This window comes from Silurus meridionalis, chromosome 5, assembly GCF_014805685.1.
Source record: "Silurus meridionalis isolate SWU-2019-XX chromosome 5, ASM1480568v1, whole genome shotgun sequence".
In the NCBI taxonomy this organism is placed as follows: domain Eukaryota; kingdom Metazoa; phylum Chordata; class Actinopteri; order Siluriformes; family Siluridae; genus Silurus; species Silurus meridionalis.
This window is the reverse complement of record NC_060888.1, coordinates 24,882,988-24,897,848: the sequence shown is the minus strand read 5'-3', so window position 1 is coordinate 24,897,848 and position 14,861 is coordinate 24,882,988. Positions and strand designations below refer to the sequence as shown.

General features: G+C 39.4%; 1 protein-coding gene across 5 annotated transcripts in view; it reads right to left on the bottom strand.

Annotated features, from left to right (window-relative positions):
* spon1b (spondin 1b) overlaps positions 1-14,320 on the bottom strand; it is a 132,557-nt gene extending 118,237 nt beyond the window's left edge. For 4 of the 5 annotated variants that reach the window (XM_046849144.1, XM_046849145.1, XM_046849146.1 and 1 more), the window contains exons 1-2: positions 13,830-14,319; positions 13,094-13,200 (exon numbers count right to left, since the gene is read on the bottom strand). In XM_046849144.1, the coding sequence (XP_046705100.1) occupies positions 13,094-13,200; positions 13,830-14,040 (318 nt within the window). In that variant the 5' untranslated portion in view covers positions 14,041-14,319. Of the gene's footprint in view, positions 1-13,093; positions 13,201-13,829 lie in introns of all 5 variants that reach the window. The other variant, XM_046849148.1, reaches the window with a different exon arrangement.
* Positions 14,321-14,861: the final 541 nt, after the last annotated feature.

The window sequence follows — 14,861 nt, the reverse complement described above, 5'->3', positions numbered from 1 at the left end:
ACGAAGACAATTTTATTGTATGGTAATGTACATATGTGACAAAGAAATACTTAATAATTATAATAATAATAATAATAATAATAATAATAATAATAATAATAATAATATATTATTATTATTATCCCCATTTAAACATACAGCTTTAAGTCCTGAATCATTTCTTTATCAACTGTCTTTTTTGACCATCTGTCTCTTCATCTGTTTCTCACCCATTCTTCTTTCCGTAAAGCTTGTGAAGCGGTTTCAAACGTTCAGACCGGCAAACTGTGGCATGACAAACTTCATCTTCCTAGTTTAAAATAGTAACATTAAATACAAAAACACAAGATGTACTTCTGGGTTACAATTACGCCAGAAATGTTGAAATCTTCAACAGTAACATGAGGCACATTAACATACACTATAGGGACAAGAATTGGGACACCTTACTTTTCCAGCCATGTGTGGTTCTTCTCCAAACTTTTGCCATAAACTTGGAGGAACACACTTGTACAGGACGTTTTTAGATGTGGTAGTATAACACTTTCCCGTCACTTGAACTAGGAGACCCAAACCTGTTACAGCATTTGCACAAAGCCAGCTCCATATACTTTGGAGAGAAAGATCTCCTAAAAATGGAACGCTGGAACTGTGGAAGGCCTCCTCACATCACCTTCATCACTACCTGACTTTACTAACACCCTTGTGGTTAAATGATGAAAAATCTCTTTGAAATCTAGTGGAACAATTTCTTAGAAGAGTGGAGGTCAATAAAAAAGCAAATGGGGACTAAATGGGGAATGGGAAGTTTAAAAAGCACAAGGTCAGGTATCCACAAACTTTTGTCCGAATAGTATTCGTAAGATGAATAAGACGGAAATCCTTCATGGTGACAGCAAACTAATCAGGGCGCTCAATGGCAGGCCTGTAAAGTCCTAAAAACCTTGAAGCCGGTGATTTGATCGGAGTCTCCTTCAACAGAACACTGTATTAGGGTACAGGACACAGAAAGCGTAATAATAGGGTACAGGACACAGAAAGCGTAATAAACTATGTTTTGAACCAGATATCAGAGGTTTGCAATATAATTGTTACGTGACATAATATCACACTGTGACACTGTGTTATCTCAGAAAAGTGTATTGATTATGATATTGATTATCGCTTGCACTCATATTGCACATTTCTACTACATGCTTTCTGAATGTCTATTATAATCAGAGATAATACTCCAATTTTACATTCACACTCTCAAATTTACATTTAAACATTAAATAAAGCCAGATGCATGCTGTTTACAAACTCTCGATGTGCAAAAGCATTGGCGCCCAAAATAAATAAAATCACTCTTACAATTTTTTTTATTTAAAAGCAATAGTGCCACCATGACTTCGTTATTTTACTTCTTAAGCACGTATATATATATATATATATATATATATATATATATATATATATATATATATATATATATGATAATAATATAAAAATAATAATATGAAAATTGTTATGAATAATTTTTTTTGCATGATTTCAGGCTCAGAAACCCCGAACCCTGCATTTACAAATGCAGGCGATTTGTTCATCCGTCTACCTGCCCATTATATGCGACTTCCGCTCTGATTTGCACAATAATGAGCGACACATTCGGCACATTATCACGTAGCTGTGAGCACGCCTGAAGCTCGGAATTCCATCGAGTAAAACAAATGAAAGCTGACCTGAGAATGAATGTCATTACTGAAGCAAGAAACCCAATGAACACAATTTATCAAGTCTCCTTTCACTGCAGCCACAGCTGCACCGCCCACATACATTACAATGTTTACGGAGATTTAAAAAGAAGCCAAATTGTGGGTTTTTGTGCAAATTCTATGGAAAAGAAATTGCAAAAGTATAAATGGTTTATGAAAAATGTTAACAGGCAGAGTAACAAAATCTCAGAACTTGAGAGAACACTATAAATTGAAAAGAATGGACTATATTTGAGAAATGTAATATATATTCATAGGCAAATATATAAAAAATTATTAATAAGTGATTCTGACACATTTTCGGTTAGCAGAGAAGGCCTTGCTAGCCCTTATGGTCCAACACTGGTATTATATCGAAACAGCTCAAAGACAAGGTCTTCTATGGCAACGGTCCCCAACCTTTTTTGCACCACGGACCGGTTTAATGTCAGACAATATTTTCACGGACCGGCCTTTAAGGTGTGGTGGATAAATACAACAAAATAAAATGATACAACCATAAAAACTGGTATTTTCGAAATATAATAATAAACGTGAATCCACTGTGTTGTTTTTCGTTCATTTTGCTCGCTTGGGGGTTTGGATTTAGCGGTAATGTATTATGTTTTAGCGGCCTGAGCAGCTCCTTTAAGAAGGTAGCGGATGGAGGTAAGACGTGACCGAGGCAAGACAAATGTGGCGGAGAGAATCCGGTCATTTTCCAAAATAAAACATCGTTCAGAATCAGATAATAAATAAAGCGGAAATAATGTAAGTTAAGGATTCCTTTTGTGTGCGGTACCAATTGGACCAGGGGTTGGGGACCACTGCTCTATAGTATAAAATGTATAAAAAAAAAAAAAAAGACCAATAAAGTCCAAAAAGACCAAGAAACACAGACATGATGTTCTCAAAAAAAATCTAATTCTGTAAGGAGTCTCCAGTGTCAGTGTTGGGTAACAGTAGGTTTCTATGTACTGCTTTTTTTTTTTTTTTTTTTTATTACATTTATTTTACCATGTCAAATACAAGCTTGCATGAAATGTGTACAGAGGCATTAAATAGCTTTAAAACATTAAAGACATTAAAGCCTTAACAGAAACTAGCAACGATTAATGGTGTGTTTGTAGCTAGCACAGTTAGCTTGAGCTGCTAATATCTAATGTAAAAACCAATCGTTCTTTATAGTATACTGAAGTAAATTGTGTGCAGTAGGTTAGATTTTGGCCATGACTGTTTCTTATCGCAGGTGACAAGCAACAACGCCCAATAGAAGACAACAAGTCTTATCGCTTGCTAATAAGAACGTACTATATGGCTACTTGCTAAGCTTGTGTGCTCTACTGTATCACCTAATTTATGTCTCACACACAGACAAAAAAGCCTCGGACTTTCTAAGCTGCCCTGAGAGAGGAAGTGCAGCCATGTTTAGTTTTCCCAAGAGCCTCAGTCATCCGTCATGGCTAATTCCTCTGCACACTCCAGACATGAGCAGCAGAAAACAGCTGTTGACCTCTATGCCCTCTCAATACCCACCATATGCTCTGACCTTGCAATAACCTCCCTGCTTCCCTTAGGCTGAGGAACGAAACAAGCCAAGAACGTCAAGCTTTATGTGCTCAAGCTTACAGGACCATTTGCCTACAAAACACATATTTAAATTGCAGTGAATTTAGAACCCTGGCAACAGCAATAATCGGTATGTTGTACGCTGAGTATGTGGAGACTTTTGACTTCTAAAGAGAGCCTCAAAGTTCCTGAATTAGCTCCTGATTTGCTATTGTAACACAGTGACAGAATTGGGTCCATTATGCACAACCATGCGCCACTTTAACATTAACAAAAGGCGCATATTGCTGCAAGAACCTTTTCAGGAACCTTTTTAAAACCTTTCTTTCAGGATCTTTCTTATCTGTACTTTCCAGGAACATGTCCATTTGAGATTAAACATTTTCCAGGAACTAAAGAAGCGTATCTGAACTTCAGAAACATTTTTCAAAGAACTTAAGGGCTTTGTCTGGTTCTTGAAACAAAACCATTTTCATGAACCTTTCAGGGAAACTTTTTCATCAAATCAGGAACTATTACTGAAATACCTTAGAAACAGGGAGAAACACACGGCCCAAAAGAGTGCTTGGTTTTCTTCGATGCCTTTATTTTTTTGACAGACAGACAAACAACATAAAATTTAACACACAGCGCTTTGTGAACAAACAGAAGCTGACGCCGGCTTCACTCCATGTGCGTTTTATACTTCCTGGTCGTGACGTCACCCACCGGTGACAGCCTGCCTCCAATTTTGACCGATTACCGTATTTTCCGGACTATAAGCAGCTACGTTTTTCCCCCCATGCTTTGAACCCCGCGGCTTAAACAATAAAATGCCTAATTTATGGATTTTTCCTGTGTTTTTCCCGGTTTCACAAACCTCAAGCCAAAAAACTGAGCCCCAACATTAGACCAATGAAATTGCCGAACGGGTTCAGGTGAACCAATGAAACTCTTTATATTAAATCAGATGCGCTCCCACTGAATCGGGCCGCACCACATCATAAATATGGATGAGGTTCCTCTAAAATTTTACCTGCCTCTCACTCAGACTGTCTACAGGAAATGTGAATCATTCGTCACGCTGAAAACAACCGGGCATGAAAAAACACACTTCACCTGTGTTCTGAGCTGCACGGCATCGGGAAAAAAAAGCTTTACCGATGGTGGTTTTTAAACGCACGACAATGTCAAAAGATAAACTCTCGAGAGAAATAGTTGTGAAAGGAAGGAGGAAGACAGTGAACAATGACTTTCTTGGTAGGCTACTGTTTAGATACAAGCCGTGTAACAGACACTGTTTTTCGTTAAAGCCTGTGTAGACACCTGCGGCTTATAGACAGGTGCGGCGTATTTATGTTCAAAATAAAAATATTTGTCAAGTTCAGTGGGTGCGGCTTGTATTTGGGTGCATTTAATAGTCCGGAAATTACGGTACACACATTATTCAGAGCATGGACAACGCAGCCGCGTTCCCAAAGCGTAACCTCTTTTTTACGTAACCTTTTTTAACCCTTTTTTTAAATTTACTTTCATATGCTTAAAGCCAAAACTGTGTACATTGGAAAAGTACTGCAGTTTCATTTGACATTTTTGAGACTTTTTACATATTTTTTACTTATTACTTATTTTCAGCCCAAATAAGATTCTAATAGTTTATAGGCTCCTGTGGAGAAAAGGGAACTACTTTTACTCGTCTTGAAGTGCATTTTTTTTTTATAATTTCTATCCGCATGTTAATTAAAAGAGAACTGAATGCAAACATTCGGTTTATTTGCTCAGATCTGAATCAGGTATGGGTCAATATTCAGCTGTGACTTGAATTTCTGAGAAAAAAAGTTTCTAGGTACCTGAAAAAGTCCTAAAACTTTAAATGGAATCTTTCACAAGTGACCGTTTCGGGCAAATGCAATAAATGCGATGATCCATGTTCCGATATTTAAATCCTATTAATGTGCTTTGAGCTCCTGATGAAGTGTCTCGGCTCAACAACGTTTGTGGAGTAGCCTGATTTGGCAGATGCATTTCACAAGAAAATTTTACAAGCGAATCCAATAAAAGCGATGATCCGGCTTTAGAAGAATGCCATTTCGTAGAAAAGGTGGATATTTTTTGTATATTTATTTATACGCCCTGAGTTTCTGAGCCCATCTGCTATCCTACTCTCTCCTCTCACAATGTGTCTAAAGCATCGGTAAAATAATCTCGCTTTGTTTGTTTTTGATCCTGCTGCAGGATTTTGCAACCTCGCATCATGGAGTGGCAATGCAGCAATCCGGTTCCTTGGAGGAAAAAAAAAGCGACAAAAAAACCCCGAAAAAAAAAAGCAGGACTCTAAGTAGCTGTCATAACGGTGCTCGCCGGGGGAACAGGAGAAGGGAAGTGTGTTTTTTAATTGTGGCTCTTGGCATGGCCATGTGACCGCGCTTGGCTCTCGCTCCTCTCCCAGCATGCACGCAAACACTCGCGGAGATGCAGTGACCAAAGTAAACACACATGTCTCCAACGGGGACTGGCAGAAGCTTCGGCTTTCGGAACGGAAAAGAAAAAAAAAAGCCACTGAGTTCTTACAGAATGGAATAAATTAATGGCAAGATGTTTCGTTTTTGTGCCTCGGCCTTAGCGGTCTCGCTCAAAAGAAGCAGTAGGCGATTTATTTAAGCGTAATTAAACACAGACGGCGCGTTTTCGAGCTGATAAGAGGGTATTTTGTCATAGAATAAGATTCCAAAGTTCAGGATTAGCTTGCACACAAATACTGGGGCTTTGCACGTTTGCGTCAGTGGTCGACGAACAACACAAATGATGTATTTGAGTTAAAGTAGAGATACACTCTAAAATATTATTCCAGTAACCACGTTCTTGATAAGGGTTTTGTTCGCAACAGGAATTTAGGATCTCATTCAGGAACTCCTCTGGGGGGAGTTCCTCAGAATTCCAGGTCATCACTGCTAACAAGGCTGGATATGATGTAGCCTAGATTTTTAAATCCTTTATTATACAACTGTTAGAATACACAATTAATGCCATTATATACACAACTCAAAGATGGCAAGTATATGAAAATACTCAAAAACAAAAAGAAGATTAACCTTGTTTTTTTTACGTGATTATACAATACTGAAATCGAACCACCAATTTGTCTGATGTCTCACAGGATTACTTTCATTTCACAGGAAACAAACTTTGTCTCTGCCACCTAAACCTCTCAAGAGGTGATTTTCTTGAAGACAAACGTGGATGACAACCCGTCAACATTAAGTCTGTGTATGGGGCTAGAGGTGTGTCACGATGCAAAACTGAGCCATCATTCACCACCGAATGTACCAGACCCTCAGGGTAACTGGCCTGCAGTCAAGTACAAATCCTGAAATGCCATAGCTATGAGTGACCAGGAGACAAACAGAGCAAGTATTGGCTGTGCTCATTTGATGAAAGAGACATATTCTGTCTCCAATGTCAATCACAGCAAAACTAGCGAAACTTGGGCGTCTGTGAGTTCATGCATGAAGAAGAGGGTAGCGACTATTTTATCCTGTGTGTGTTACACAGCCCTGTGGTGAAGCAAGGGCAGAGGTCAGAAAAGATTCAGTTTTTGGCTGGTTGCCTGGCTTCACGTGTCTTCAAGTTAGCAAGCCAAGACCCAGGCGTCGTATGAAAGGAGGGAGTCGGTTTGTGAATAATAATCCAGCAAGACAAAATAAGGGACAAAATGCAGCAAAGGAATCCAAAAGAAAAATGTTTAACAAGTCTGAAAACGACCTAAAAGGCTAAGAGAGATCCAATCACCATGAGCAAGTGAACAACATAAGTGTGCACTCAGCTGATTGCCTGGTCCCCTGAATATTCAAGCAGCTCATCTGACATTTTGTGAAGAACAACCAGGCCACGGCACCGGCAAATCAGATTAAAAAGACAAGCCGGATTGCTGCGTTGCCGTGTCATCTCGTTCTTGCTATAAAGATACGTCCAACCGCCCCATTTCCTGCACTCCGAGGCTTTCAGAGACTACCTAACTGCTCTTTTGGGAATCTTTAATGCACAGAAACACACTTCAATAGCATAGACACAGCCATTCATGTGTGAGGAGCCACTTTATCCTCCTGCATGTCAGCATTTCACAGTTCACAGATGTGTGTTAGCAGATAGTTTACTGTCTAACAAGAAGCAGTTTAAAGCCTAAATCGACAATAAAGCACATATGAAGCAACAACATTGCACTTTTAAGGAAGATAATTTATTTGGATCAAAGCAGGAACACTCAGGGTTTTGCATTATGAGGTTTTCGATATACAGACATGATATACAGACTTTTTCCTGACCTCAATGTTCCCTGTTGTGTTTATATTGTTCATAAGAGAATGAATACGAATGTGAGCTAGGAGCTAGCGAGCTCTCCCTTCACCCAGACTCAACGCGCTACAACGGCTTGTATCTAAACAGTAGCCTACCAACAAAGTCATTGTTCACTGTCTTCCTCCTTCCTTTCACAACTATTTCTCTCGGGAGTTTTTCTTTTGCTTTTTTTTTTCAGGTAAGGTGTGTTTTTTCGTTTCCGTTTGGAAATTTCATTGGTTTAATGTTATGGGGTTCAGTTTTTTGGCTTGAAGTTTGTGAAACCGGGAAAAACCCAGGAAAAATTCATAAACAAGCCGCTTCGTTGTTTAAGCCGTGGGGTTTAAAACGTGGGAAAAAAGTAGCAGCTTATAGTCCGAATATATATACGGTAAATTAAAGACACAGAGAACCTGTGAAATGTGTGAAAACACCTTCTGTTTCTTTGCAGCAAACTAGGTCATTTAACGATATGAAGATTTACCAAATATACAAATGTACACGTTTCACTTTTTTGCATTGAAAAATCCTCCCTAAGCACGAATAACACGTTTGTTTCTGCAAACGATCAGTTAAAATCCTTTGTTATGCCTCTTGTAAAACTGGCACAAAGATGTACTTCACAACTTGGAGATTTCTTTTTTTGTCATACAATTCATCCCAAAGAAAATTCAAAGAAAGTATTTAAATTAGATTGTATTGCGCTTTTAACAATTTACATTGTCTCAAAGCGGCTTTAAAATAATATAATGCAGTAATTATGAATGAATAAGATTGTTCTTTATAAGTGTAAAGTTGTCCCTAATGAGTGAGCAGGGGGCGACTGTGGGAAGGAAAAACTCCCTGAGGTGGCATAAGGAAGAAACCTTGAGAGGAACCAGACTCAAAAGAGGAAACCACATCCTCATATGGGTGGCAACGAATGTCCAATTATTACAGCTGAACCATGCTGAGGTGTGCAGTGATGGTGATCAGATACAAACTGTAGTCCTGAGTCAGTGTAGCAGACTGTTGACATTAAGTCCAAATCCATCCTCAAAGCTCCTGTGTTACTCCGTAATCATGGATCCCCAGGCCGTTGAGGCGAAACCATCCCCAGCTGCACAGAGTGGCCTCCAATCGAAGAGAACACCATCCAAAGGCAGGCTGGAACAGAGTGGGCAGATCCAAGGAAAGGAGAGTGGCAATCAATCAATCAATCACTCGATTGGATTTAGGTGCAGTGAGTGGGCAGGCCATTCCATGATGGATAACACTCCAGTCGACTGTTTGCTCTCTAAATAACACTTACAGAGCTTGGACATATGTTTCTGGTCATTGTCTTGTCGTATGTGAAGTCGGATCCAATGAGCCGCAGTCCAGACAGAACTACATTGTATTGAAGTATGGAATGGCAGCCATGTTGGTTCAGGATTCCTTTGACCTGGAATAAGTACCTACCCTGCTCCAAAACAACCCCAAACCATTAAGCTTTGACTGTGTGGGTGAGGGAGTCTGCTAACATCTTCTCTACTGTTCTCTGTCTTACATCAGTTCTGCTGTTGGAGTTCAAAAATTTCAAATTTAGACTCTTCTTTCTATATAATTTTTTTTAGTTATTCACTGTCCAATTCTTGCCCTTTTATCTAATTTGGGAACATACACATGTCTCAAAAGCCATACACGTTTCCACACATTAGACAAGCTCAGTCCTAAAGAACGAAATTACGCAAATAGAAATACCTAGAAAGAATACTCCTGTGGCAGATTTCTGAATTCAGTGCAATTCTTGACCCGAGAATCCATTTTATTCTTTTTTGTTGTTGTTGCCTTTTTCTTTTCATGTTTTTATGTTTTACTTCATTTAAAGTAAAAGTTAATTGCTCTTTAAAATATTTTACTTCTATTATTATACTGATAAACAGTATTATCAATATATGAAGAAAAATAGCCTTTATTTGTCACATATACATTAAAGTAAAATTCATTCTTCACATATCCCAGCTTGCTCAAAAGTTGGGGTCAGAGCGCAGGGTCAGCCATGATACAGCACCCTTGAAGCACAGATGGTTAAGGGCCTTGCTCAAGGGCCCAAGAGTGGCAGCTTGGCGATAACGGGGCTTGAACCCCCAACGTTCCAATTAGTAACCCAGCACCTTAACCACTGAAGCTACCACTCCCAATAAGTGACCTACATAGATCTTATTACAATAATCTCATTTATTGCAATTATTTCTGAGGTAAAATATATAGTTCAATAAAAGATACTGTGAAATGTGTATATGAAAATGAATGAAATACTGATCACAACAAAAAAACAGAATGTGTGTCACTAGAAACACTCCTGCTGTTTGTTTCAAAGTACTTCTCAAAAAAATGACTGACATTTATCTATATTCATTTGCAAAAAAATAACCCAATCAGAGAAAGTCTAGACATCAGCTGTCACAAGCTGCTAACATCCCACTTTCTCACGTCTCATGTAAATATCCAACATCTGCATCTTCTTAAGTGGCAAAGCGCTGCCTCAGAAAGCCATCTGCTAAGACGAGGCACTGTTTGCACTGAAACGCTATATCCAAGAGGCTCGCTTACGTCGGGAATGAGACACATTCCGGGAGATGAGACTGAGAAGAATGTGAACTCAGGAAGGAAGCTAGACACATATCATTATACAGTATTGGTACATAAATAATATCATGCTATCCAAGCCAAGTCTACTTCTACAGTATGTTCAATTGAGTCCTGTACCGTTCTGTCCTATTCCGTCCCTGTCTCTCAGAACCTCAGATGAATTACTCAGATCACATCTACACACTTCTGGGTTCGTTGTTTTTACAAAGTGAAGACATTTTGTTTTCAGAAGGTGTCTTTCTCATTCACAAATACAGCTTGTTCATGGCGTTATCAAATTGGCCAATCGAATTGCAGCAGCTCAGTGTAAATAAATAAAATAAACTATGCAGATACTGTCAAGAGTTACAATTCGTTTTCGCATCCAACCTCGGAATCAGAAAAAGTGCGCTTTCTGTGACGGATCGTAGCATGGGGTTGGTTTGCAGATTTCAGAAATTGGCGACGTGCAAAAACACAAGAACATTGACGGAGCGACGGTGCAGTGAGTGAAAAAGCGTTTGTTGATCAGATTGGTCCAATCTACCAGGAAGGAAGCAGGACCTCAGGTAGTTTATTCACTCTACAGTCATGGATCTCAGCCTTCCCTAAATATCAAACCTTGAAGTAAATGTGGTATAACAGCAGAAGAACATGTCTGGTTACACTCCTATCAGCCAAGAAAAGAAGTCTGTGCCTACACCATGGCCCTAATCCAGACTTTCATTTATCTCATATGCACAGCTGAGCAGGTATGGGGTTAAGGACCTTGCTCAAGGGCCCAGAAGTGGTGGCTTGGTGTAGCTTAGATTTAATCTCAAGAATTTAGGGGCCAAATTGCAATGTCTTAACCACTAATCACCATCTCCCTTGTTTAATTTGGGTGATTCTGTGACCATAACATGATCAGATTCATTTTTTAGGCTGACAGGAATGAAATCTGATAGGTTGTCTTCTCTTGTAGCCCTTCCACCTCTTGGTTGGATGTTCTGTGCACTCTGAGATAGTTTTTTGTGCACCATGATTACAAAGAGCACTCATTTGTGTTACTATAGACTTCCTGTCAGCTTTAAGCAATTTGTTTTAGCCTCTGAGCACAGGTGCTTTTTTGTTTTGCGTACCATTTTGTGTAGAGCAGTGGTTCTGAAAGTGTGGGGTGCGCCCCTCTAGTGGGGAGTAAAGATATGACAGGTGGGGCGCAATGAATGTCAGAGTTTATATCGTTTTTTTTGTGTTCTTCATTAATCTTTATTAATGATTTTCTCTATTCACAATAAAGTTCATATACTCAAAGCAATCACAAACAAACAATACCGAACACAACTACACTTTTATTTTCTCTATTTTTGAACTTGGTGCTGTTTAACGTTATTCGTTTAGAACTATATATTTTAATACATTAGACATTTTTTTTTTAAATGTTGACACCTTTTTTTTTTTTTTTTTAAGTATTTCATTACTTTTATTTGGAGGGTGATGGAGTAAAGGTGGGGCCTGAAAATCCACCCCCTCTAAAGTGGGGAATGGCAGAAAAGTTTGAGAACCACTGCTCTAGAGACTGTTGTGTGTGAAAACTTTGAGTAGATCAGCAGTTTTATTTTAATAAAACAGGCCCACCTGGCACCCGCAACCATTAATGTCACAAAGAACAAACTTTTTCTTCACTCTGTTGTTTGATGTAAACATCAACTGAAGCTCCTGACCTGCGTCTGCATGGTTTTATGTATCATTCTGATGCCACATGATCAGCTGATCAAATAACGTCATGACTGTAATGATGGGAGGTAGTAAGTGGTTAAGGAATTTGGACGTTGAAACAGGAGGTCATGAGTTCAAATCCCAGCATCACCAAGCTACTGCTTTTTTTACCCTCAGCTGCTCAGGTGTAAGTGTTCTGGACAAGGGTGTTCTGGACAAGGGTGTTCTGGACGAGGGTGCTCTGGACAAGGGTGCTCTGGACAAGGGTGCTCTGGACAAGGGTGCTCTGGACGAGGGTGCTCTGGACGAGGGTGCTCTGGACGAGGGTGCTCTGGACAAGGGTGCTCTGGACGAGGGTGCTCTGGACGAGGGTGCTCTGGACGAGGGTGCTCTGGACGAGGGTGTTCTGGATGAGGGTGCTTGCCAAATGCCAAAAATATAAATGTAGATAAAGGAAAAGAAGGACAATTTAAATAATATTACCCGGCTGAGCTGCTGATGTTGGATCTTTTGAGGATCTCGAGAAAGTCAGATACCAGAGTTAGAAAAGATTCAGCAGTGATAAGCTCAGGGTTTTTCCTTTCCAGAATGTTTCATTATAACCTGTTCGAACAAAGTCTTCTCCAAGCGCTTTTTTCTCAAACTCTAGCATTCAGGACACGCCCCAGACCTTCACGAGCGTAAATATGCATCTGTGAATCTACGTACCAAGACGACTTCTGAAAACCACATTTATAGCCACTTTCTTCCTCTGCTTTTTTTTTTGTAATATTTCGCTTTCAATCAAACTCATACGTTTGTCGAGGCTCACCGAGCAAACCTGCTGCTCTAATTGTTTTCGGATCATTTCACATCCGTGTGACCTTTTCTTCCCTTCAGATCTTCCCAATTGCTTCATTTGCGTTTAATTAGCCCTGGCCTGCCCATTTGTCCTGCTTTTTTTTTTTTTTTACTTGCAGGTGTGAACATGTGTCGAGATCCGTCAGGCTTCCTGCTAACTCGAGATGATTGTTCAACTTTTCCATTAAACTTTTTTTAAAATTATGGACTAACTGCACCAACTTCATCACTAGTGCAGTGCAAAAAAAAAAAAAAAGTGACTATGATGGAAAAATGTCATCATGCTTGGGTTTCAAGGGTCAGGGATGGACAAAAAAAAAAGGGGGGGTGAGAGAACAGAAAAGAGGCCGTGTGAATACTCGTCTCACCTCGAAATTGCCGGCATAATCATCGAGGCTGCTTCCTTCTCTTCCTTCCTTCAGAGCAATCAAAGTGAAACCTCGGAAGTAATACGGACTTGAGGCATGTAAACTCACTGAAGAGGGAGAGAGAGAGAAAGAGAGAGAAAGAGAGAGAGGGAGAAATAGGTCAAGACACAGCAGCATTTAACCAAACAGCAGGTCAGATCTCTGAGGTGTGTGTCAGGACAAGTTGCAAACTGCCAGAGCATTCAGTGCAAGTTCAAGTCCCACAGAAATCTTTGTATGCTGTTTTTTTATTCTTTGTTTTTCTTTTTTTGTGTGAAGCTGAATCATCTGAAGGCAAATGCAAGTGCAGACACGCTTCACACAAAACCTCCAGTGAGGGATCTGGTGCATAATATGGGCCATTTACACCACCATTACCTTTAATTGCTGTCATGATTCACTGGGATTTATTTATGCAACTCAATCCTTCATAATGCACTATGTATCTGAGGCTACTTTTGTCTGTATTAGGAAAACATGCATGCATGCACTGATTTTTGTTATTGTTTTTTGAGTCAAATGATGCATATTGCAATTAAAAAAAGCAATGCATATAGTAAATACATGTTGCAAATAAATAAATAGTCTGGAGGAGATTTGAAAAAAAATAATAATAATTTAAGACACTCCGAAACTTGGTTTCATTGAAGCACGCGACCCACGAGCGAATCTACAGCATGCAATCGGTTCCCCTCACCTCGGTAAGTGCTTCCAGGCTGATAGGTTTCGGGATCTCCTTCCACCCGGAGGCGGTACTCGCTGCGCCCTTCTCTGCGCGCGCCCCGGCTCGAGCTGCGGGGGATCCTGCAGGAGAAGCTCGCGCTCTCCCTGGAAAAAGCATGACTGCTGAATAGGTTCAGTACAAGGTAGAGCAAGAACACCGTCCCTGCACCTGCATGCATGCCCATGCCCGGATACCCAGCGAGGGCAAATCAGTGGATAAAAGAAAAAAAAGTGAGCGCAGGCAGAAAACACACCAATGATCCCAAAAAAAAAGAAAAAAAAGAAACCTGGCACTGATCACTTAATCAAGCACTTTTCTAAACCCCATGAAATCCATTCGCTCTGAAAACAATTGCAATCAGTTTTGCCAGGCAGATATTTCACTTTATCCCAGGTTCAGAAGAGCGGAGCGAAGATCCTCTCCTCACGCCCCGAGCCGCGATGTGGGAAAGACACGCACAGCAGCGGGCATTACTACCGCGAGTAGATGATCCGACTCTTACTGATCCGACTCTTTCGAACAAATCCGGAAAGCTGAATCGATTCGCGAGTGTCGAATCGTTCGTCATCCAACAGAGGGGGATCTAAATAACCAATATTTAATTGTGCAATATCCTGCTCCAGGGGTCCCAAACTAGGGTACAGGTCATTTTATATATAATAATAATAATAATAATAATAATAATAATAATAATAATATATATATATATATATATATATATATATATATATATATATATATATATATATATATATTTTTTTTTTTTTTTTTTTTTTTCACTGGTGCCAATTTTCTTTCTTTGTTTCAGTCGCATTTATTTTCTATGAAAAATGATTTATATTTTTTGTTTCTGTGCATCGATAAATGAGCTCGCAATACACATTAATTCTGCATTATGTTGAGTTGAACTTTTATTATTATTATATAATATTTTTTATTATATATGTATTAATAAAATTCATAATAAAAGCATATATGTACTTTATGTACATATGTGTATACACA